This window comes from Borostomias antarcticus (genome assembly GCF_949987555.1).
Source record: "Borostomias antarcticus genome assembly, chromosome: 22".
In the NCBI taxonomy this organism is placed as follows: Eukaryota; Metazoa; Chordata; class Actinopteri; order Stomiiformes; family Stomiidae; genus Borostomias; species Borostomias antarcticus.
Genome location: NC_140255.1, coordinates 3723727 through 3749462, shown reverse-complemented (window position 1 = coordinate 3749462; position 25736 = coordinate 3723727). Strand labels below are relative to the sequence as shown.

General features: G+C 41.3%; 1 protein-coding gene across 1 annotated transcript in view; it reads right to left on the bottom strand.

Annotated features, from left to right (window-relative positions):
- Nucleotides 1–24659, bottom strand: part of LOC311324168 (zinc finger BED domain-containing protein 5-like) — a gene marked incomplete at both ends in the record, with an annotated part of 32499 nt that extends 7840 nt beyond the window's left edge. Inside the window, one exon of the mRNA XM_084456571.1 lies at nt 23023–24659. Coding sequence (XP_084312697.1) covers nt 23023–24659 — 1637 coding nt within the window. The remainder of the gene's footprint in view (nt 1–23022) is intronic.
- Between the last annotated feature and the right edge of the window lie 1077 nt (nt 24660–25736).

Sequence of the window (25736 nt, the reverse complement as noted above, 5' to 3'; positions counted from 1 at the left end):
TGCTTCATAGAAAATGCTATGGTGTGTATATATTGGTACATAGATATGATTTATGATTTAGCATCCAAGGCCATGCTTTAATCACTGGACATGATATTACACAAAATATATATTTTATCACTACAGTTCAATGTATACATCTTGAGATCGGTACTGTTTTTTGATGAACATTTTATTGAGCTTTAGATTGCGCTGGGATAATGATGAGACAGAAGATGCATTTATGCTAATATGAACCTCCACTGCTCTCTCTCTCTCTCTCTCTCTCTCTCTCTCTCTCTCAGCATCATCAAGCTCTCTCACTTGGATTTAATATCCGTTCGACGTGATTATTTCTAGTTATCCATATCTCATTAGGAGATGGCCTCACCGTAAGATCCAGCTCAGAATCACATGCTATAGACTAAATTAGATGAGCAGTGTGAACAGCGACACTAATGCATGCCACTCTACCAAAAAGCAGATCAATGAGAAAACCTTTCTCCCGCTTGGAAGGCAAGCTTGTCCTTTAATACAGATTTTAATTCCTCAACTAATGTTTTTTACATTTTTTAAAATCTAAACCTAAAAGTGGTGAGGTGACTAGTGGTGGACAAGCCATGGGTAGACTACTGCACCTTCAATAGGAGCTTGATGGCTTTCACTGGGAATGTTTTCATTTATTTGAATGATCATAGCCATCACTCGGCTCTGTTGGTGTTTTATTCATGCAATAAGGCACCAATTGCAAATTGTAAAAGGTTACAAGCTACCGTATGCATAAACACTCAACAAAGATAACCTTTAAGGCTGTGGAACAGGCCGTGTGTCTAGTGTACCTCTTCATAACAAACAAAAACCTGTTTTGTTTGACTGCAGTAATCGAGGTAATACCAAAACATGCACATTTAAGACTCCCCTGATGATGTCAAATTATGCTAAGCTTGTCTCCTTATCGCCTGCAGGCTGCAGTTCTCTCCTAGGGTCCCAGGAGGATCTCCGTTCCTCGGCGGATCTGAAAGGTCACAACACTCCTTCTCAGCTCAGAAAAAAACATTAGCCTATGGCCTATTGAGAATATTGTTTTCCATCTCTGCCCCCCCTAGGTGCAGCCCCTCGCATGCCTTTAAAGCTGCTCACAGCATGGCAAAATACACAAGAAGCACTTGTTAATGGCTTTGGGAGCCTGTTAATATGCAGACCATGGATACTGTAATGCTATTCACTACCCCAGCTCCTCCACATCCCTCTCTGCCTCTCTGATGCTGGGACTAAAGCTTTGCCCAATTTGCTTGCCTTCTCTGTAAACAATTAACGGTGTTAATACACTATTCAGTGGTGCCTCCTGGTCAGGAGATTGTTTGACAATACTGTTATTTTGACAGACTGGTTGCAGATGCAGAGTGGTGGAGTTACCCTGAAAAAAGCTATTCAGTATGAACCCACAGTACTTACAATAAAACTAGGAACCTTACTTGTAAACAGTAGTTCTCTTGTAAAAGAGACAACTTAACCTCCTTGTTACGCCAATACTCCTTAGATTTTTGTATGTTTGAATGCTGATCAGGGTAGAATTATGTTTGGCCACAGGGAAAGTCTCCAATTAAATATTCACAGAGATAGACAGTGGCTAAATAGCTACTGCCGCAATCTGTCTACCTCCTGATTGTTGACTGCAGTTATGGCATATTACATTTAAATATTCATCATATGCATATTGGACCCTGAAGGGTAGCATTTCAAATTATAGCAGTCCGTCCTTTAATTGCCAAAAAATGCCACACAAGCTTGGGGATCTAAATGATGTTCCTTTTATTATTAATGAGCCACAGAGAGTGGTTTGACATTTACATGGTTCCCATGGATGCAAATGAGTCTCTGAATTGGATTGTTAACCAGGGAGCCTGGGCACTGTTGTGCCTATACATGAGCTAAAGGTTGCTGGGATACAAATGTATGGACTGATTATCAATGTTCACAATTCACATTTACCATTTCAAAAAGTCACATTAGTGCCACCTTCAAATGACTGAATAGGGAGAGAAAAGTAAGTTCAAACATCAACAGTGTAGTCCCCATGCAGTTCCCATATGTACCTTAAAACACATGTGCATGTAGTGTTGCATGTCTAGCTCCAGAGAAATACTGCATACATGTGGAGCTGAAAGGTTGCTGCTAATGCAGTTTCTAATGGGCTTTCCATATGTTAGCCTATTTTGTTAGTGGTTGCCACCTGAATTCCATCAAGCTAGCTAAGTGGTGGCCTGGCCCCTTCATAAACATCTGCTGCGGCAGTTAATGTGAGGGAAGGCTGAAATAAAGTCTCCCAGGCTCCTGACAAGATAACTTGTTAAAGCTTGGCGGAGGTCAGGAGTAAGAGCATCAGACGTTCCCTCGTTCCCTCAGCAAACCCCCTGTAAAGTCACATAAATCACCCCAAAAGCTGCAGTCTCCCATCTGTATCTGTCTCTGTGCCGGAGTTCCCCCCCTTCTCCCAAGCCTGAGAGATTCAAAAAGATGAATTTCCACTGTAACTCCCTGATCTTAACAGCACCGTCCCTGATTGAGGGAAGGAAATGGGAAGCAGGGAGGGAACTGCCAACATTCCAACACTGTCAGAGACAAAGCACTTCCAGAAGCCTGAGGCCACCTTAATATAGGTGAGATTGATTAACAAATTAACTGTGATTTGTGGGAGCATTGTGCTGCATGTTGTTTTGTGTAGCACTAACAAGATGCAAATGTGACCATCCTGGTTCTGTTTGACCACCTCTCACAACGCAACAGTCAATCTGAGGGGAGTAGCCAGGAAAAACTTGTTAAAGTACATGCAGTACGCAAAGTTTATGAGTACATGTTTATAGTCACACACATTACAGAGCAAGAAAGCAGACTGAGTTTGGCAGTGATCAGAGTCAAGGGTTAGTCAAACCACCACCATCATGTGTTTTTCATTGAGTTCTTAGGAACATAAATACTGAATATATTTCAATGGGTTTAGATATAGTAGATAAACTATACTGTAGATACTATAGACACTTTACTGATCCCTGGGGGGAAATTGTTATAAAGACCTTGACTGAAAATAGTTCATTTGCATTGTTAGCCTCAGTGATTTGCTGAAGATATGCCTCATCTTAGAAGTGCTCATCTCCAATAGAAAATTTGATTAAAAATACTCCCTGCCATCAATATTCATGGTCATAATGTCATGTTACACAGACCACTAACCCAGCGAGGTGGTGAATAATTAGCAGAGGGTGGCATGTGATCTCCAGCTCTGTCGTTGAAGCACAGGCCTGTCAACACAATAGCGGCAGCCCCCCTCCCCCCATCTTAACATCTATTGTGTTTCTGCACGCTTGTGATGTGTGTGAGGACAATTAATGCGATTGCACTTAAGCTCTCCTTGGTGGGTGGATGTGTGCATTTATTGATTTTGATCCTTTCTACCTACTTCAATAAGGGCTGCAGCAGCCTTTCACACACATCTGCTTACGTTTCCCTATTACTAACTACTGAATATTCTGAGCATGTTTGAGAAATCAAAAAAACAAATATGAATCCCAAATGCAGCCAGCAAGATCGATACAACTCTGAGATAATTTCCTATTCTCCTTTTTCTCTGGGATCAATTAAAGCTCAAAGCCACGTTCTGACTGGAGGAATCGGCAGATTGGTAACTTCAAAAGCTGACCTCAAAGATTACTTTGAGATGGGCCCAAAACACTGTTTACACTGCAGGCCCTCTGAGGGATGACCAGGGGGCTGCTCCCACAGCCAGAGAAGAGGGCAGGCCCTCCTTCTTATCAAAGGACCTTGGTTAGATAACATGAAAGTCAGCTTGATATTAAATGTTTCCATTCAGAGCTCTAAAGCCAGACAAGGCCTCACAGCAGCTAGTACTTGACTTCATTAAGAGAAAGCAAAATAAAGAGATGAGAAAAGATAAGCTGTGGTGTAGTGGTGACTGAAGAAGTGGGTATACAGTACTATAACAGCAAATATTCTCCAATGATTTCTTCTACTATATAATATTTTTTTACATGAGTGGTGGATAAGAAGTGCATACAGTAATGTGCCTGTGGATAAAGAAGTGGGTATACCTCGGTATACACTTGACTATACTTCTGGGTCCAAGTCTAGAGCAAATAATAGTATTGTAGCTAAAGGTCTTGTTTTATTGGTTGCATTGTTGAATACTGTAAATACAATAAAGTACCTTCCACTTTGACTGTGGTCCTGGCACACAGTCCCAGAAGTGTGTAGTGGTGTTTGCTTTGTTCCTGTGTCCCCAAACCAGAAGTCAATCAATCAACCAATCAACCAATCAACCAATCAACCAATCAACCAATCAACCAATCAATCAATCGATCAATCAAACAATCAAACAATCAATCAATCAATCAATCAAAGCTTTATTTGTATAGCGCATTTCATACACAGAGGCAACACAATGCGCTTTACAGAGAACAAGGAAGGTGGGCATAGGTCCCACCCCTACATATTCCAGAGGGAAGCAAAAAAACAGTATCACCCAGGGGCCAGAAAAGTGAGCTGTAAAAATTCTTCCCTGACCCCTCTCAATTAGATGATTGAGCAAGCTCCTGGAGTATGTTTGTCTAACGGCTAAGAACATTTATAGAGCAATAAATGACATTAAATTACATTTTCAGAGCAAAAAGGGCTAAAAACATCATAGGAGAGACATGGCAAACAATGGTGTATGTCTGTGTGTGTGTGAGTGTGCCTGGGTCCAGATAGAGGCAGGGGTAGGGGTAGGGTGGGGGTAGAAAAAGGATACGGACCCGGGTTAGGGTGAGGGGAAGGGGATCTGAGCCCAGGACTGGTGTATGTCTGTGTGTGCGTGAGTGTGAGTGTGCCTGGGTCCAGGTAGAGGCATGGATCGGGGGTAGGGTGGGGGTAGGAAAAGGATACGGACCCGGGTTAGGGTGAGGGGGACTGGGCCCAGGTCCAGGCCTAAAGCTGGAAGCGGACTGGTGTATGTCTCTGTGTACGTGTGTGTGTGTTAACTAAATGCACAGAGTGGGAAGGAGCTAGTCATGGGGAGGCAGGGGGCCTTTCCAGGAGCCATAGGGTGGACTTTTGGCCAAGGACGGGGGGGGGGGGGGGGCAGGACGGGACGGGGGTCTCCAGGGCCTGCTACAGGGTGGCCTGCAGACAGGGGGAGTCCACAGGACCTGTATGGAGTATAAGAGGGAGAGACACTAGGGAGGAGGACAGAGTCAGTGGCTGTACTGGACATCCACAGCAGATACAGGGGTATCTATCGGACTCAGGGTGGTCTGCGGGTGACAGTGGGGCATCCACTGGACCTGGTTAGAAGATAGGAGGGAGAGAGAGAGGCACTAGGGAGAGGGGAGGCAGATAATGGTTAGTAGCATGTAGAGCCATAAAAGCAACACAGATATTAAAACAGAACGTGCCAGTTGCAGGGCAACCAGCATCTGTATATACATCTAAATATACATACAGTGCATAACAGGATATACACCAATGTATACAGAGGATTTACAGGAAGTGTGTATGTGTGTTTCCCTGCGTGTAGTAATTATGTAATAAAGTAGTCCCAACTTGTCAGGATATCTTAAAAGATACATCATAGAACAACATTGGGCTCAAAAACTAGACCCCCATAAAAAAAAAGATATATATATATATAAACAGGAGTTTATATATACATATAAATCCCGCCCTGAGCAAGCCCTTAAGATGGGTTACATTGGTGCCGTGAACCCAGATGTCCAGTGGTGTGGAGTGAGTTTAGAAATGCGGGGACGTCCCTATTGGCACAACTGTCAGTGTGTCCACCTCACAAGCGGGAGAGCTCGTCGAACATGGGAACGAGTTCCACCCTGGGCATGAGTTATACTTGCTCCAGGTAAACACCCTGGGCAAGCCCTTAACATGTTATACCTGCTCCAGGTAAACACCCTGGGCAAGCCCTTAACATGAGTTATACCTGCTCCAGGTAAACACCCTGAGCAAGCCCTTAACATGTTATACCTGCTCCAGGTAAACACCCTGGGCAAGCCCTTAGCATGAGTTATACTGGCTCCAGGTAAACAAAACATGTCTGCACTTCCAGGGATTTGCCATGTCGAAACACATCAATAAGTTCTGGTGGGAAATAATGAAAGACTACAACCTCTAGTGGGATGGGGGTTTGAGGCAGACATGTTCGGTACGATTGACAGCTATGATTGCCAGTTATGACCTTTATTTCATGACATGAAAGAGCAGCCGTAAGAAAAACCTGAGCTATTGCCTGATGTTGCAAAGCTGTAAAGGTTCTTCTTTAAGGATACTTTTCCGAAATAAATGTTTCATGGACCAGTACTACTGCCTGATAGTTAGGTTATATCCATGGCCTTACAATAGCAAGCACTCACAAGCCCCCGCCTCAGCTGAGCACTGAACACAATCATTGTGAATGATGACAGTTAGCAATAATGAGGATAAGGATGACAGGTGGTGAGGCAGAGATGTGATTTGGACATGGATTTTGGAAACTTTTTTTTTTCAATTATAGAGGGGATAAATTGGAAGAGAATATAAATTGGAAGAGCCCGGCTGGGAGGACAGATGACAAAAATTAGTAGGCTAGGCTAAGTCGAGCCTCTACTAGCTAACCTTATGACCATTCCGATCTAGCGAGCTCACTGCTTCGCTCCGCAATATCGGTCTGGCCTTCGCCCCATAGAGAGCGATTACGTGGGCGGGCGTACTTGCCTTGACAGACAAGCACCTTCAGCCAATCAGCGTTCAGCAAACTTTTGCCAAATCCAGAACGGCCAAAACATCTTTTCCACTGAGAAACTCCGCTAGTGCATACTCGTGTTCTTGTTTAAGTGTTGTGATTAAGTCTATTTCTGCAATAACTGCACTTATTTTGGCATAATCGCTCTGGAAGAGGCCAGACCGCTCTGCGTTAGTGAAACAGAATGTGAGCTTGCGAGAACAAGATGGTGGTACCAGGCTAAGCTAACCTGGCTATCTAACTTCTTGTTATAATAATTAACGTTAGCAAAGTCATTTTTTAATGCAGGCTGTGCTTGGCTGGTTGACATGGAATTGTGTGTTGGGAGATGTTTTTGGGTCAGTGACAAATAAGGGTGGGAAAGATTAATTTTTTTTGGGGGGAAATACTGTTTTAAAAGCATGCATCAGGTGTGTTAATATGTGGATTTTGTATTTATGTTGGTTTTATGTCATTTGAAATTAGGCTACATTTGCAATTTTTTTTCTCCAAAAAGACCAAATGCGCCTGAAAATGTCAAGTGGTGTAACCAGAGAAAAGTGGTAAATATTCAATATTTTATCAACCTAGAGTGTATGTAGGTGTACTCATAATAACAATTAATTGCAACATGTTACCTAAGAATAGATTTTATCAGGATGATCTCAAATTTTTATAATTTCACCAGTTTTGCAACATCGAGCGGGTCATATGGTATGCTGAAAACACCTTGGTTTTTGTTATAATCTATGGAAATGTATGTCAAAAAGGCTAAAAACATGTTGTTACACTACAGTAGAATATAATGTTTGGATAGGAATATGAATATAATTAATATTCCTGTATAATTTCATATTTTCATGAACAAACACTGGTTACACCATTTGACATGACCCAGTGTCAATTGGTGTAACCATCCACATTTACCACATATATTATATTGTATTAATGATGAAATGGCAGACAAGTATCTGACTTATTAGGCAGGCCATCTCTGAGTCTCAACACAACAGAATGTCTGGCCAAATAACATGTAGGCTAAATGACAATTCCCCTTTTCTCGAAAGAATACTTGGAAAATAAATAAAACTGACTAATAAACTAAACATTTCTTCTTAAGATGGCTAGTTATCCTTGTGCTGCATCATAAAATACTGGTCCTTGCCTAAAATAGCATCAAACAGAAAGAATTATAATAGGAATTATATTTGAGTCAAATGGTGTAACTGGTTACACCATTTGACATTTACATTAAAAATCAAATTTGTCAGCCATTTACATGGACACCCATGAAAGCTAGCTAGTTGACCTAGACATAATCAATGTTTTTCACTGGTTACACCATTGTCCACTGGTTACACCATTTGACATGTAAATCTAAGAGAGTTACTAACCTTGACATGCAACCATGAAGAGCAGAAAGGGGTCCTTCTCTGTGATACATTTCCCACCAAAATTGTCTTCTTGTAAAAAAAAAAAAAGTCCTTATATGGTGGTTACACCATCTAGACACTTATGTAAATTGACCTGACTGACATGATTCCCCGGATTATTTATAATATCCAGAACAATATAGTTCCACTTCTTTTATTAACTTTAACATTATGTAAGATTATGCCAGTTTACTAGTTTATATGTTGTTTTTTTTAACTTTTGAGCAATTTGAATTTTTCTGTACTCAGTTTTTATGGTTACACCACTTAGACATTTTTGCCATTTTTATTCAATAATTCTCTCAAAATGAATTAAAACCACAACTTTTTAGGGCAAGTTGTCAGAAAAGAATGTATGCAAATCATTTTTAACCTAAAAAATTTAAACTTAACCAAAGGGACACAAAAAAACGTCACATATTTGACCCTTTTACAAATGTAGGATCCTAACTTAACCCAAGAAAAATCAAGGGAGCGCTCGAGAATGGTGACCCATGTTATGAGTGATGCACGCAGTGCTAGGACATGAGCAGAATTCAAGCCGACACAGGCGATCTATAGCGTGAGCCGCGTGACAACATAGGCCCTTATGCACGGCAGTCGCCCTCTCCTCTCTGTTTTGATTCAATACCCTTTGAAGGTCGTGTAGTGTGACCTCTGCAATCAATCAAGTGTGGAGATATTGGTCTGGCTGCTATGTGAGACTAGTGAAAGCTTATACATACACGTGGGGTGAACATACAATAGGTTCGAAACCACAATTAATTATATTGATGGCAGGTTCCAGCTAACCTGATGTGCCAGATGGTTTGCTTCGCATAACCGTCTGGGAACTCTCCATTGGAAACTGTTTGGAAAGGGGCAGGCACTTTCAAAAATACAGGTGATTGGATGAACCATCTGTCTATCATTACATTACATTACAGTCAATTAGCTGATGCTTTTATCCAAAGCGACTTACAATAATTGCATTTAACATAGAAAAAGACAATGTACTACTTCTTGCCAGAACTCACAAGTGCATCTCCTTTCTAAATCAAGTGACTGAGAGCATAATCTAGTGTCGGAAGCAAAGCTCAAGAATAACAAACTCAAAATAGGGGTGTTTAAGAGGGAGGATCGTGGCAGTGTTAATTTCGTTGATGAGAACTATGACGAAAACTATTCGTCAACGACATTTCTAAAATAATCACATTAGTATTAATAGAACGAGTTGGATGCAACCTACAGGTAGCCTGTGTGTATTTAGCCCTGTATATAATATAATAACCTACAGGTAGCCTGTGTGTATTTAGCCCTGTATATAATATAATAACCTACAGGTAGCCTGTGTGTTTAGCCCTATATATAATATAATAACCTACAGGTAGCCTGTGTGTGTTTAGCCCTGTATATAATATAATAACCTACAGGTAGCCTGTGTGTATTTAGCCCTGTATATAATATAATAACCTACAGGTAGCCTGTGTGTGTTTAGCCCTGTATATAATATAATAACCTACAGGTAGCCTGTGTGTATTTAGCCCTATATATAATATAATAACCTACAGGTAGCCTGTGTGTATTTAGCCTACATGTGAATAGTACCGTTGCTCACCGGCCGGCGGGAAGTCAACTAACAGCATACGACTGCGCCTGAACTGTTCAGTAAATGACCACAGTTCAGAAATGTCTTTGTTAACGTTCACACACCGGGAGAAAGAGGAGAGCAGACATCTGGATAAACGTCATATGTGATGCAAAGGAAAACAAAACCATTTGTAAACCGTGTGGGGTGAAAATGACTGGCAAAAATACAACAAACTTAAAGCGACATTAGGAGAACAGTCATCCCGAAATTCACGAGAAGGTAAGCACCCCCCCACCCCCGGCTAACCTTACTGTATTAGCTAAACCCAAGCTGGTGTGTTTCTGAAATACTTCAAATACAATACAAGCTAAAAGAAACCAGTGTTTCACGTAGGTTTGTGGCGGGGGAGAACTGAAGTTTCTGATCATTGCAATGCTAACGTTAGTGGCTAATGTTAGGCACAGGTTAGCTAGCAACAGTGGGGCTATGCTTGTGGCGGCTGGCGGGGGTATCTAGCGTTAGCTCGTCTGGGTTAGCTAGTCTGGGTTAGCTAGTCTGGGTTAGCTAGTCTGGGTAAGCTAGCTAAGCAACTACTGCTGCTGTCTAATGTTATACTGTAGCTAGATGGATAAGAGGAACAGTCAGCTACCTGGCTATCATAGCCCCTCTCCCCCGGTGTGATGTTAGCTAGCCTGTGCCTGATGTTAGCTAGCCTGACTAGCCAACTAGTGCTGACATGATAATGTTATAGCTTGCTATATCAGGCACAGACACAGTTAGCATCATGATAATGTTATAGCTTGCTATATCAGGCACAAACACAGTTAGCATCAGACTGGGGGAGAGGAATGCTTCATTATGAAACTGTCTGACAGAAGCAGCCACGCTTCTGTCAGTCTGCCCCAGGGCAGCTGTGTCTGTATCTGCCCCAGGGCAGCTGTGTCTGTATCTGCCCCAGGGCAGCTGTGTCTGTATCTGCCCCAGGGCAGCTGTGGCTACAGATGTATCTTACCACCACCGGTATGACTGTCTGAATGAATACTGGACTCTGTAAAGCGCTCTGGGTTTCATGAAGGGCGCTATATAAATCCAACTTGATTGATTGATTGAACTAAGCCTGTTAAATTTGAGCTGTCTAAATCTATGGTAGATTTTGTCGACTAAAATCGTAATGATATTTAGTCAACTAAAACTAGACTAAAACTAAAACAAGTCAGATGACTAAAATATGACTAAAACTAAATGGCCTTTTAGTTAAAAGACTATGACTAAAACAAAATCATAATTTGCTGTCAAAATTAACAATGCTTGAGAGCGATGAGCTCCAGATTGTTTTGGAGTCTGAAGTTTGAATCTCGAGCCTGTAGGCAGGCTCTTCACCCTCGGAGATGAGACCGATGAGGGTGGTGTCGTCTGCAAATTTCAGGAGCTTAACAGACTAGTGGCTAAAGGTGCACCTGTTTGTGTACAGGGAGAAGAGTAGAGGGGAAAACACAGCCATGGGGGGAGCCTGTGCTGATGGTCCTGGAGTCAGGTGCTGGAGAATGAAGTGGAGGGCCATGTTAACTATGTCTTCCACTGACCTGTTGGCTCTGTAGGCGAACTGCAGAAGGTTATAGTAGGGGGTCTATGATGGATTTGAGATGCCGCAGAACAAGGTGCTCAAAAACCTTCATTGCTACAAGGTTCAGGGCGACGGGTCTGTAGTCATTGAGGCCAGTGGTCTTGACTGGGCTTTCTTGGGGACAGGGATGATGGTGGAGGTCTTGAAGCAGGCTGGAACATCACATGTCTCTAGTGAGGTGTTGAAGATGTCAGTGTACACCGGGGACAGCTGATCAGCACAGTACTTTAGCATGGAGGGGTAGAGACGGGTCTGGCCACTTTCCAGGAGTTCTGTCTCTTGAACAGGCAAACTTCCGTGTCTGGCGAGAAGGTCATAGTTTGCTTTGACTAGCACTAGAATGTTTGTTTCTGGCAAGAAGAACACCAACTGTGCATCAGGTTGGTTTTGCTGTGATGCCAGTACAGCCTGGTAGATCGGCAGTGTGTCTGCTTCTTCGTGGTTATTCGCTTTGTCAAAGCAGATGATGTTATCAACGCTTTGCGGATGCTTTTGGATGAAGCAGAAGTGATGGAAGGAAGGCTGTCAACACCCCCGTTCAGTAGCCTACTACGATTACATTAGTTTCACTTCGCTTCGTGTTGTGATTTGTTGTCTATGGTGGTCATGGCTAGGCATCAGCAATGTTATTAAAATCAAATCTCCCTGCTCCATGGAAATCATTTAGAGTGGAAGCAATGTCAGACTGAAGTTCTTAACGGAATGTAACAAGTTGTTATGTTTTCTTTTAAAGTTTATTGTATACAAGAGACATATTACAAATACAAAGTTATAGAATTCCAATTCCTATGGGATTTGCAGGAAATACTTACTTACCTAGTGCTGCTAAAAAGATCAGAATTGCCCTTTTGTGACATCACGTTGACAACATCTCAGCACCTAGTCAATAGCATCTACAGTATCAAACAGGAAAAATCGAGTGAGGAAAAACAGTACTGTAACTGCAAATTGAGAGACAGTAGACATGATGCCATCACAACCTATAGTTGAAGCGGGTTAGAGGAGGAGGGGGAGGTCCTTGGTTGTATACCTGGTCTCACTGCAGTATGATTCCATAGTCACCCACTGATTAGGGTAATTGCCTACTGTACCTGCTTGCACCCTGTGGCCAAACCCAGCCTCCACTGGCTCATCCATTTGTCTTCTAGTAATGAAATCCCACGGGTTCCACGAGCCGTGGCGTGGCAGGGCACCTCATTTCAGGAGCTATTAAGTACTGAAACGCAGGTTTCTGTTGCACTCTTATCGCCCGCATCGTTAATCTGGGGCCTCTTCCGCTCGGCAGTGCCGATGCCTCTGAGGTAATAACAGTAAATCAATGAGAGGAACGGTGGGATTCAACTGTGGAGGGGCAGAAGAAGAAGAGGAACAAAGAAGTGGTGATAGCGATAGCACTACTGTACTTTGGGGTTGTAACTGCCACTAATCTGTAAAACGGGAACTCAATGATTACAGGCAAATATTCTTTATGAACACTCAAAGCTGGAGTGTAGTCCCCTCGCCCCCATCATGCTTGGAACAGCTAGACACATGTACATTCCACTGTTTGTCTAGTGTTTCTGAGAGTTGTTTACATAAACATGATGTTCAACACAACAAGATAATGGAGTATTCAGAGATGTCATAGTTTCATATCAATTTCAAGTGGCTCAACCACAACTACAGTACATGCAGTGTGAAACCAGTGTGAACATTTGCAATGGTACTGGTAATATGGTTTCCAGCTCACTGGCTTTAATGGTTTCGGTTATTTGAATGCATGTGATGGACCACTAATACAATCAGTGCCTTCTTAATGCAGAAAATGCCTGTTCGGCACGTTAGCATGTGAACAACATGATGAATAGCACTGTGTAAAATGGTTCCATTCCAGTGTGTGCATAAGCAGAAAACAAGCTTGCCCCAGCAGTTTGATAATTAGCTAGGCTTAATCTTTGGAGGACATAATACCAGTTCAATGTATGGCATAATTACATTCACCCTTAATGTATGTTTTTTCCCCTCCTTGTTGGGGGCTGTAGTGCGAAACATAAGAAACATGATGAATGTTTAGAATGCCAGTGGTCAAGAGGTGTTCATTACATAGGCGAGCTGCTCCACCAACTGGGCCTTTCCTATCTGGATGTGATATACTGCCCAGCCCAGTCAAGCTCCTGAGTGCATAGCTCTCCTTTGAAATCCAGCAGACCAACAAGTGTAGGCGCCGCCAAGCAGACGGGCTGTTTGTCTCTTGTTCCAGTAACGAGGCAGTATGTGATGGAGTCAGCCTGGGTCAGAGAGCTGACAACTGGTCCAAATATAGATATATATAAATAAATATTGCCTTAGAGACAGAGATGACATCTATATTTACTCTCAGGTCCTACAAGAAAACATCTCCAGCTGGTACTGAGATGAGTGCAGGGCTATAACCAATCTACAGTAGATGAAACAGCTCCCACAGGTATATGAGACACACATGTACAAATAAAGGATTGTATGAACTTATGATAGTGAATTTCACTTGAATGCCAATCACAATACTGTAGTTCACATGAAATAATGCTCTTGGGAGTGGTTGCTCAGCAGAGTATTTGTAGGGTGCATGGTGTAATTGTGAGGTTGAAGTCACTGGATTTATTTATGCGTATTTAGAGCTGGATCAATTAAAGTCAGCTGGAGCAGATGAGAGAGCTCACAGCTCTGTGGAGACATTCACGTTTTAATTGGAGTTCTGATTTAATCCCAATTCTGCTATTACTGCAGACAACCATCACAGGAACAGTTCTCTGATGGCTTAAACAGAGATAAATCAGTTTAATTTCCATGGGTGGAACAATTCAACTTGATAATGCAAAAAGGTAAGTTGAGCTCATACTGATAGTTGACCATCCCTCAATGATGATGGGCATCGCTTCAGTGATCTGCTATATATATATATATATATATATATATATATATATATATATATATATATATATATATAGATATCTAACAACTTCATGAGGATTAAAACGTATCACCTGTTCTCAATTTTAATCAATATAACTATACAGTAGTAAAGGTGTACTAAGCAATTTATTGAACGTTATTCCCATAGAAAATGCAAACTTATCAGAACTCTATTATCTCGAGTGTGGTGGTCATCAGGTTGTTTAAACAAGGTAATGTGTAGTAAATAAAATATAAACAACCTTTTCAATATTATCATTACATATACAGGTAACATGTATAACAATGTGCTACATAGCACTGCCACTGCGTTATTGCAGCAATCTTAACCACCACCAACAACAAGAATATATTGCTGTTAACATTCATGTTCATAATTAAAGATGCATGTTTCACTATTAATTATTCCATTATGCATGGATGTGTATTCACAAACATTTAATCAAGATTGATCACTTAAAATAAAAAAATAAAAAAAATAAAAAATCAGAGCAGCATTTTGTGTTTGCATGCTGCATTTAAGCCTTGTCAATTTGTAAATTAACATTTTGCCGTTTACATGCTATACATCATAATTGATTATTCTGTCAAATGGGGGCTGTTTCTGTTTCTACTTGCAGACTAAATAGGCATGTGAGAGACAGACTGGTTATTAAAGACAGGCTGGTTATTAAAGACAGACTGGTTATTAAAGACAGGCTGGTTATTAAAGACAGACTGGTTATTAAAGACAGACTGGTTATTAAAGCTTGCCCATCATCACTGAGCTAATGTGGGGAAAAGGATAAGTGGTCTTTAAACAATCAGACAGAGAGACACCAAGAAGGTCAGGCTGTCTAAGACCATCTGACACGGCAGATGTAATATCTTTACTATAATGACATAAATAGTGTGCGTGCGTGCGTGTCTGTAACCCTGTAATCCGAATATCTCCACAAATGCCCACTGCATGCAGTTTATATGCAGCAGGTGTGTTGCTGAGGACCCATGGGTGTGCTGTGTCGCGTGAAGTTGAGAAAATTGACATTTTGGCTCATTAACATAAAATACTGCTCCCGAGCCACCCGTTCTTTCACAATTCTGCTGCACACAAGTCAAGCCAGCCAATAGAAATACTGCTCTGAACAGAACCATGTATGTATGTATTAGGGATGAGACGGTATACTGTAAAACCATGAACCGCGGTATAAAATGTCCACGGTATTAGAACCGTGACATTCCCTGTGTTTACGGTATTATGTTTACGGTATTACACAATAATGCGCTGCTGAAACTTCACATTTCAAGTTGCTTGCAACAGTTAATTTTGTAATTTAATATAAGCTTGCTATTAATAAACTGAGCTTAATTACAATAGTGTGTATTTTCCATGAATGTGTTGCACTGTAGTTCCTTCAAAGTAAAATACTTGTTTTTTTAATGGCGGACTGGCCATCGGGACGTTCGGGACGAATCCCGATGGGCCGGTCCTCAAGTGGGCCGGCCTGGTCCCCCCCGTCAACAACACACGACAATCTGATTTGCCTTTACCCCCCCCCCCCCCCCACCGCTCAGCAAATCACACGACAATCAGAATTGCCTGTCAGCACCCCCCCCCCCCCCCCCCACCGCTCAACAACTTGCCGACAGTTTAGTATTCACAATGGGAAAGCCCGTTCAGTGGGCCGACCGGAGCTACCTTTCCCCGCCTGAATTCTTTCCCCAGTCCGCCCCTGCAGTTAACTGTTACTGTAGGGAGAGGATGACCACAGCCCTTAACCCCAGTTACCACCCCCCTTCCAGAGACACAGTATCAGACACCCTCATACCTGCTTGGCATGCAGTTGAAAAGAGAAACATCATGGGTGAGCTTGCCAATGTGTCAAAAGTAGCCATAATTAGCAATGGCTGGACAAGTATCACACAGGATCACTATATTACAGTGACAGTCCACTATGTAAATGAAGACAGAGACAGAAACATCGACCCAGCACACAATTTCTTTGACCTTGTATGATACACCTCATTTGTTTGACCCACTTTTCCTTCATTTCAATAACTCTCTTTTTTGGTTTGTTTACTCTTTACGCCAATATATATGTAAAAAATATATGAAAAGTTCATTTGCAAAAACAGATATGTGCATTTTGATACATTTTGATAAATCATTTTTTCAATCAAATGTCAACATTAAATATCAATTAAATAACAGTTTGATGGTTTTGATTACGTAAAGAAGAGTCTTCTTTATTTAATCAAAACAACCCAACTGTAATTTAATTGATATTTAATGTTGATGTTTGATTGAAAAAATGATTTATCAAAATGTATCAAAATGCACATATCTGTTTTTGCAAATGAACTCTTCATATGTAAGCCCGTGTTTTTGAGTTTTGCAATAAATGCACCATTATTTGGAAGTATGTATGTACAGTATGTATGTATGTATGTATAAATCTTATCTATCTATCTATCTATCTATCTATCTATCTATCTATCTATCTATCTATCCTGTATGTGAGTTTCTCTTTCAAACAATTCCATTGTACACAATAGTAGTTAGATAGATAGCTTGCTAATGTTAGCGAAAGCAAGCTACTATTCAGAGAGACTAATTTTACACCACAAGTGGAAGTCTTTTAGGTTAATCTATCTTCCAGCTTGAAGATAGGGCTATGCTTCACTCTTTGCAATACAAAGAGACAAAACAGTACACCACCATCATAGAACTGCGTACAGTGACAGGGGCCTTTGTGACGTTTACAGTTTGGTTTAGTTGACTGTAGGCTATAATACATTGTGGCATTGGCTTCGGTCTGCCTCATGTCTCTTAAAGGGGCAATGCCATCAAAAATGCATGTATAGGAAGCTGCATAGGAAAAATGTTCAACAATGTATGACTTGTACTATGTTCAATATTTGCCCCTCAGGTCTTTAAAGGGACCTATAAAATTAATTTTAATGGCTCCACACTTGCACCTGAATTATTTTTCATACTTGCATTCACCCCACCTTAGGGTTAGCTACCCCATTGCTAAGGATTAGCTTATTAGTGTAGACTAAGGAAGGAGAGTTGTTTCATGTAACCTATTGTATGAGTACAATCAGTTTAGTTAAGTACATGCAGAATGTGTAAAGAGTTATAAGGAATGGATAATGAGTTGCATGTGCTGCATGGGCACTGGCCATGCAGAATGACCACAGGGCCTGGTTTGCATTATAGTTCTCTAAAAGGAGACTTCAGCAGTTCTTCAGTTTATGACCTGAACACTGCAAATCCACAATTATACTCCTTCCTCAACAGTATTATCATGATGAGGTTATACGAGACTAGCTAGATCCCCATATTCTTAAATTTGTCTTCATTTCCACATAACCTTCTGTTTTACTGTACCTCCAGCAACACATATGAAACATATACTCATGTCAAAGACAATCTGGGACAGATAACTGAATGGGTTCAGCAATTAGAAAGACATGCAGCAAATTGGACTTCTGCTACTGTTTCTTTTTACCGTGCATGTTGAAAGCAGATAAGTGTTTTCTTTCACTTTAGCAAAGTGATTAAGAATTAGAAAGTACATTTCCTGGAGAAATATGAGGTGGGCTAGCTGCCGCAGCCAGACGTACTGCTACTATGGGATGGTGCTCCTTCCTCCCACCTCTCCCCCTCACTCCTCTTACCAAATACTAGTAGCTACTATCACTATTAATTATTACAAATACATATTAATATGAAAATTATCATTACCACTACCTCTTCTAGAACTACTATAATACAGATACTGCTAGTACAACAATAATTACTAGTAACTAATAAATATAGATATGAAAACGACTATACTACTATAAATACTACTACTACTGCTAGTACTACTATAACTACTAATACAACTACCGCTAGTACTATAATAACTACTAAACTATAAATATTAATATTGCCTTCAGCACTAGAATATGCTCTTAAGTCACTTGTTTTAGAAAGGAGATGCACTTGTGAGTTCCGGCAAGTAGTAGTACACTGACTTTTCCTATATTAAATGCAATTATTGTAAGTCACTTTGGATAAAAGCATCAGCTAAATGACGAATGTAATGTAAAATGAAAACTACTATATACCACTACTACTGCTGCTAGTGCTACAATAACTACTAAGTACTATAAATAAATATTAATATGAAAACTACTATAAATACTACTACTGCTAGTACTACTATAACTCCTAATACAACGACTGATAGTACAATAGCTACTAAATAATATTAATAATATGACAACTATAAATGCCTCATGCTACTACTACTATAACTACAGTACTAATACAACTACTGCTAGTACTACAATAACTACTAACTGCTAGTACTACTGTACAGTGCATCCGGAAAGTACTCACACCCCTTCACTTTTTCCACAATTTGTTACAGCCTTGTTCCAAAATGGACTAAATTATTATTTTTCTCTCAAAACTCTCAATTCACCATAATGACAGTGTTTTTGCAAATGTACTTAAAATTAAAACTTAAAGGGGCACTTCACTGATTAGCATTAAGCCTAGTATCATTCCAAAATGTGCAGTATGTTAATGTGTAAAGCTAATGTGGTTTTCCTTCCCTGTGTTTCCTGGGGCTATTTTTCTCACTTTAAAAAACAAAAAACTATGAATGAGCACCCACGCTCCGGCAAGAAAACCATAACACCCTGTGGACGAAAACAGACAGGATCCGCTTATGACCTTGGCAGAAGGCGATTTTCCATCTGATATGCATGAAGAGGATTTTGAAAGTCTACTTCTGGAATTGGACATGTGGTTATCTGTATGAACCGGAATATAGCGAGGGTTAGGCTATTTTAGGATTGAGAAGGTGAGCTGGAAATGCCAAGCCACCCAGAAGAAATGGACGGCTAAGCATGAAGTAAGCATTTTTTACTAACATGCAATTTAGAAGTAATTTTATATAAAACTGTAGGTCTACTGGGCTCGTTTGAATTCAGTGAACAGAGGTGAGCGTTCATGGCTTACATGTTGTCTATAAACGGAAAGCCCTTCTGTGATCAACAGTTATTTTCTGGCTGATATATTTTGGATCTAGTCCCGTAGGCTAGTAGTATCCTAGTAGTAGTAGTTTAATAAGTAGTAGTAGTTCAATTCATTCATTCAAGACTTATCAGACTGTGCTTATGTTTGCAAATGTCTGTGGTGAACAGAAAGGTAACTGAAAAAAGTTTAAAATAGCCAAGTTTGCAAATGTTTGCCTTGTTCGCTGAATTCGAACGCAATCATAGTTTTGAATCCCGTCAGTTTCCGTCAGTCTAATATTATTGTTCACAGCAAACTAACTGGAAAAAGTAGTTTGCAAATGTTTGCTGAATTTGAATGCACCTGGGGTATGATGAGTCCTGTTCTAAACTGTCGTATTGGTACAATGGTTGTCTATGTTGTTGTTACTGGGCCACGGCCTGGAAAGCAAATGTAGGCTAACCTAGAAGTTAATTGTCATTGTGCAGTATAGGCTACAATGCATAAATAAGCCTGTCTTGGTAATGTTCTTCTCATTTCTTGTAGACGATATCACTTGACAGCCTCACGCCATTTCCTGGAGTAGATGTAGGCTACCGTGGATTCGAAGAGACTGCACAGGCTTGGAGAGGACCTGGCAGGCTAGCCTAGCTAGTAGCTAGCTAACATCAGCTAGCTAACATCAGACTTACTGTATCTAGCTAGCCAGCAAACTTACCTGTGAATAAAGAAGAAATAATTACCTGTCAGGAGCTTTGGGGAACAGGCGAAAGGCCCTGGACATAGTTGGACACGCAGTCTCTTGGCCTCCAACAACACTGTTAGACGGACGGTAGCAGCAATAGTCCCAGCTCCCAACTAACGTTAGCTAGAACGTTTCCATATTAACAGAACGACCCCACACCATGAAATAAAAACAATTAATATGTAATGCCTTCAGAATAAACACACCGTTTCTCCATTACTGGGATGTTAGCTGAGAATGATACTAATCGCTCGAACTGTCAACATCCGAACCAGAACACGTTTCAGCTCATGCCCTTATTTCGAAAGACTCGTTGAGGCAGTGACATCACATAGCAACGATGAAAGAGTGTCAGAAGTGTTTGTGTTTTTTAGATCTGTGTTTTTTAGATTTGCGCGGAGCAATCTGTGTTTTTTATACTTGCGCAAGGCGATTTGTAGACAAATGCAAGGCGATCCACAAATACACTGTGATCCGCAAACACAGACACTTTTCCTTGAATATGTGTTTTAAAAATCCAAGTTAGACTGTGTTTGTTTGCAAACTGTGAAGAGGGCATTAGTAGATTTTTTACACTATAAAACAGTGGAACAGTAGTCAAAAGTCTGAAAACAAATACGAAACAATCTACAAATAGAATACGATCCACAAGCAATCAATTTGCATTCATTCAAGTCACTGAATTCTATTTGTGGATCATGAAGAGTTTGTTTGCAGATTTAAAATCTATTTGTAGATCGTGTTTTATATTTGTGGGTCGTGACGAGTTTGTTTGCGGATTTCAACTCTATATGTAGATTCTGTTCTGTCTTTACAAATTGTAATATATATTTGTGAATCATAGTCTGTGCATTTACAATACTTTTTACATCGATTTACCCCCATATTTCTGACCTTCTTTTGAAAGTAGCAGTCTACAGTATGTATTGGTAACCCCTAAAACGTTACCCAAATGACATACACACTTGTATTTGTGCTGCTAGTTCCAAAATTCCATTCAGCAAATTCCAATTTCAACTTGAGCACGCCAGTCACCCTCAAAAGCCATTGACACATCTGTTTGTGCTTCTCATTCACACCTGCTTCTCGCTAATGTTAGTTATAATGCTCCACCTCTGGCTGAACTGCATGTAGCCTATACAGTGCTTTATATGGATTAAATAAGACAAACAAAATAACATTATGGCTCCAACACAGTTTGAGGCATTGTTGGTGATACAGCCCCTCACATGTAGGCAGAGGACCAATATGAATGTCGCTGTTTTCATATATATATGTATTATATTTCATATATATATTACATTATAGGCTACTTTGTCATGACTGCCACCATTGTTGTTTCACGCAAACGCAAAAACCGACACTGTTTCGATTACATTTATTCAGCTTTTTCACCCCACAAAACTTCACATTTGATGTGTATGACATCTTCATTCACAGGAGTTAAATTTATTATTTGCAAATTAATCGTGCAAATAAATGGCGCTAGCTGTGTAAGGACCTTATGCCCCACAGCTAAGCAAGTGAGCGTTTGTGGTGTGGGGTGAAATGGGGGGCCGCTGCACTACTGTAGGCTATTACACCCAATTATTTCTACTTGGGGAAAAGGTTGAGGACAACTTCAGGATATTCAGCATATGTTGCCCAAAGTAAATTGAAAGCTCTTCTTGAACCATTTGGAGTAAATGCATGGGGTTAGTTTGCCTGCAGATGACTATAGCTGAGTTATTTGCTTTAAAACACAATGGGACCAAAGCATGTAGGCAAATGCATTTTGCTCGAGGTTGCACGCAAGACAGCAGTGGGTTCCTCATCTGGGTCCACATCGAATAGTTTTTGACACGCCACCCATTGGGTGTGGCCACGGAAGGCAGCGAGCACAGTGCATTGTGGTACTTACAGGTTTCTTCCAATTGAGCAAAAATTACACTTTCTGTCTTTTCTCTGGCCATACACATTTCACAAATAACTGCACATTTATACTACATACTGTAGGCCAGTGGTTCTCAAACATTTTGTGCCCAAGGTACACCAAAGGACAAGCCAAAATCCCAAGGCACACCTATGTTCATATCCATGCAAAATAGCCCTTATAACACATGCTATTACTCTTATGACTCACTGTTAATTTTTTATTTAATGCCTATTTGCTAATGCCAAACAATACAAACATTCTATATAACTCAAAATATTTATTAACAATTAATAATTTAAGAATTAATTTAAAGCTTTATAGATTTTAATCAAAGCAGCAATACACCCATTAAACCAGACAGGTCACAACATTAAAGTGAGGTCATGGAAATTAAAAGGAAGAGACAGAAGTGTGTGTGTATGTGTGTGTGTGTGTGTGTGAGCGAGAGAGAGAGAGAGAGAGAGAGAGAGGAGGGGTAGATCTGGCCTGACACAGCAGTAGGCTTATCCCTGGTGTACAGTAATCACTCTTTACATAGAGAAGGCCTTAGAATGAAAACTAATTTTAACAGGAACTACTAAACACAATGCATTCAGTTAAAAAAACAACAACAAAAAAAAGTCTAAAATTGTGTGGTGAGTGTGCAGGTGAGGCAAGCAGGATGAACTGGAATGGGATCCTGGAAGCACAGCACAAAAGCACAGAAAAAAGACTATTAATCTTTTAGAAATATTTCATAAATATAATATCTTATCTATTTATCATTTATATGTATATACACGTTGATGATTATTTAATTATGAATGAATAGTTCTTTCTTCTTGAAATTAGGCTAACAGATGCTTTTCATAATGTGTTACCAAATTGTAGGCCTAATTAGCCTATAATGTGTTAAATAAATTATAAATGTAATTTAAAATTGAATCAGTAACATTTACTATTATCAATAGGTTTTGCCTACTTACAAGCTAGTGAGACATGTGCCTGTCGCTGGCCACAGATTTTCTTAATCCTTGGTGGTACTGAAGAGAGGGCCACTCGCAAGTACTGTTCAAAAGAGAGGCGCGACCTGCTCTTGTTCTTCATATACACCAGCATAGAGAACGCCAGCTCACACAGGTAGGTAGTGGGGAACTGAAGAAGTTGCTCAATAGCGTGGCAGGAGATGGTCGGGTACTCTGATGCAGAAGCCAACCAAAACGGATCCAGAGGGCGCTCACTGAATTTGAGTTTCAGTGTGCGGTCCATACGGAGCTCTGCGCATTCCTCTCTCTCTCTCAAAGTTAGATTTCCTGTTGATTCCTGGTTGAATGGGTCTCGAATCCAGTCATAGTCCTCGATGTCGTCCACACGTGGGAAGTAGCGCTCAAACCTCTCTTTTAATGTCTTAAGGTGCGCGGCAAATACAGCGCGCTCTCTGTCTGCCTGGGGCGCGGCTGATGTCCGTGGGAACATTTCCACGGAGCCGTGTTCCAATGCCTCTTGCCACAGGATAAGCTTGCCCATAAACCCCCGAATCTTGTCTGTGGACGATAGAATATTTTCATTCCTGCCCTGGAGCTTGGCATTTAACTCGTTGAGATGCCCAAATAGGTCTGCGAGATAAGCCAGCTTGGCGCACCACCTCGTATCTGCGAGTTTGTACTTGTGTGGGACTGCATGTTCACCTGAGAATTCCAAAAGCTCTCGCCGAAGCTCATAAAGACGGGACAGAACTTTCCCCCGGGACAGCCAACGTACTTCCATGTGGAGGATAAGGATTTCGTGGTCAGCTCCCATCTCAGTGCACAGTTGGGAGAAGATGCGAGACTTCAGAGGCCTTGATTTGATGTAATTCACCATCTGCACAGCCTGATCTAGCACCTCAGACAATTCCAGGGGCATGGTTTTGGCAACTAATGCCTCTCGATGTAAAATACAGTGGATCGTCTGAATATTTGGGTTTTGTGCTTTCACCTTGGCAATAAATCCCCTCACTCTCCCCGTCATGGATGCCGCGCCGTCTGTGAAAACACTGATGCACATATCCCAGGTCAGACCTCTCTCTTTTAAATAGCTGTCTGTTACCCTGAATATTTCTTCTCCCGTTGTGTGGCTTTCCATTTCTTTGCAGAAGAGAAAAGTATCTTTGATAGACTCACCGGCGTCAACATATCTGACATTTGCCAGAAGTTGGGCCGCCCCACTTATATCAGTAGACTCGTCTATTTGTAGAGAAAATTTGCTGATCAGCAGTTTCTCCGTCAATTGCTGGTCGATATCATCTGACATGTCATTGATCCTTCGTTTGATGGTATCATTAGATGAAGGCACTTTTGATAGCGCGTTTGCGGCATCTGGACCTAGCATGACATCTGCAATTCTTTTGCAAGCAGAGAGAATGAGTGTCTCTGCTATTGTGTGAGGTTTCTTCTGTTTGGCGATTAGCTCCGCTCTTTTGAAGTAGGCTAAGTCTCGATCGACATGGAACGGATGTTTGGTTTCCAAGTGCCTCTTCAGTTTGCTTGGCACCATGTTACCGTTAGCTAGCTTCTCCCGACAGATGACGCACTCAGGCTGAGGGCTGTTGACATCTCCGGTCCAGCTGAAGCCAAAAGACAGGTAGCTTTCGTGATACTGTCTGCTGACAGTTTTTTTTCTCTTTTTAGGTGGCGAGTCTGTATTTGTGGTTTGTTGTGGCCGGCTCCCCACAAGAAAGCGATCCATTTTCACGTTCTTTCACACTGTCATGCACCGGAGGCGTCATATGTTGCCTTGGCAACATAAGGCATTATTTTGAACTATTCCCGCCAATCCGAATCAAATATTTACCCAGGCCATGAACTAATAATAAAATAACCATTAAATAATTATTTATTTTTTTGTATTATTATTTTCCTACTGAGCGCGGCCAATTTGATGTAGCAAGACAGGCACGCCAGCAAGCACACTGCTGCATTCTCGGCGCATGGACAACATTACAAAAGAAGGATAGGATTGGTAACTACAACAATCGGATACAATTAATAATATATATATAATATAATAATACAAAACAACAGTAATGTTTATTAACTGGTTGTTAGAATAGATAATCACAGAAATTCTTATACTGCTGCTCAAGAGCTCTTCTGTGCCATAACAACACAGAAACTTGGCCATCCCCCCCAAAAAATCCTGCATACTGCCTTTACAGGCTTAATCATTGGCCACCCTATTATTTCCTCTGGTCCCCCTATGGCCACCCCTATAAAAAATATCTGAGGGCACCACTGCACCCACGCCGGTCTAGGTAAGTCCCTCCCGGGAGAGAAAGGACCAGCGGCCGGGATGAAATCACAGAGATGTGTCACGGAGTCAGGAGGTGTTTGCCTCCCACTCCAGACGCCAGGTGTAGTCTGCCCATCCTGCCTCGCTGATGTTGAGATCTCTGCATTGCTGCAGGAGATCCCGTGCGGCAGGCACAAAAGGGTGTCTCGACTTGAGATGACGGGGAGGCTCCGCTGTTGCAGTGAGCCTGTCGTGGAGCAGTTTGTTAAGCTCCACGGCCTGGCAAGTGAGACATGCTGTGGTTCCTGTGCAGCGGAGGCCAGCGGGCTGGATGCCTGCAAGGATGGGAAGGTTGTCCACAGGAGTGGGATGCAGGCATCCTGTCATGATGTGCAAGGCTTCGTTGATAGACGGGTCGATGAGGCGGGTGTGAGCGCTGCGACACCAAGCCGTTGCACAGTATTCACTGGTCAGTAGACCAGGGCTAGGGCTGCCGTACGCAATGTTTTTGCTCCGGCGTCCCAGCCTGATCGG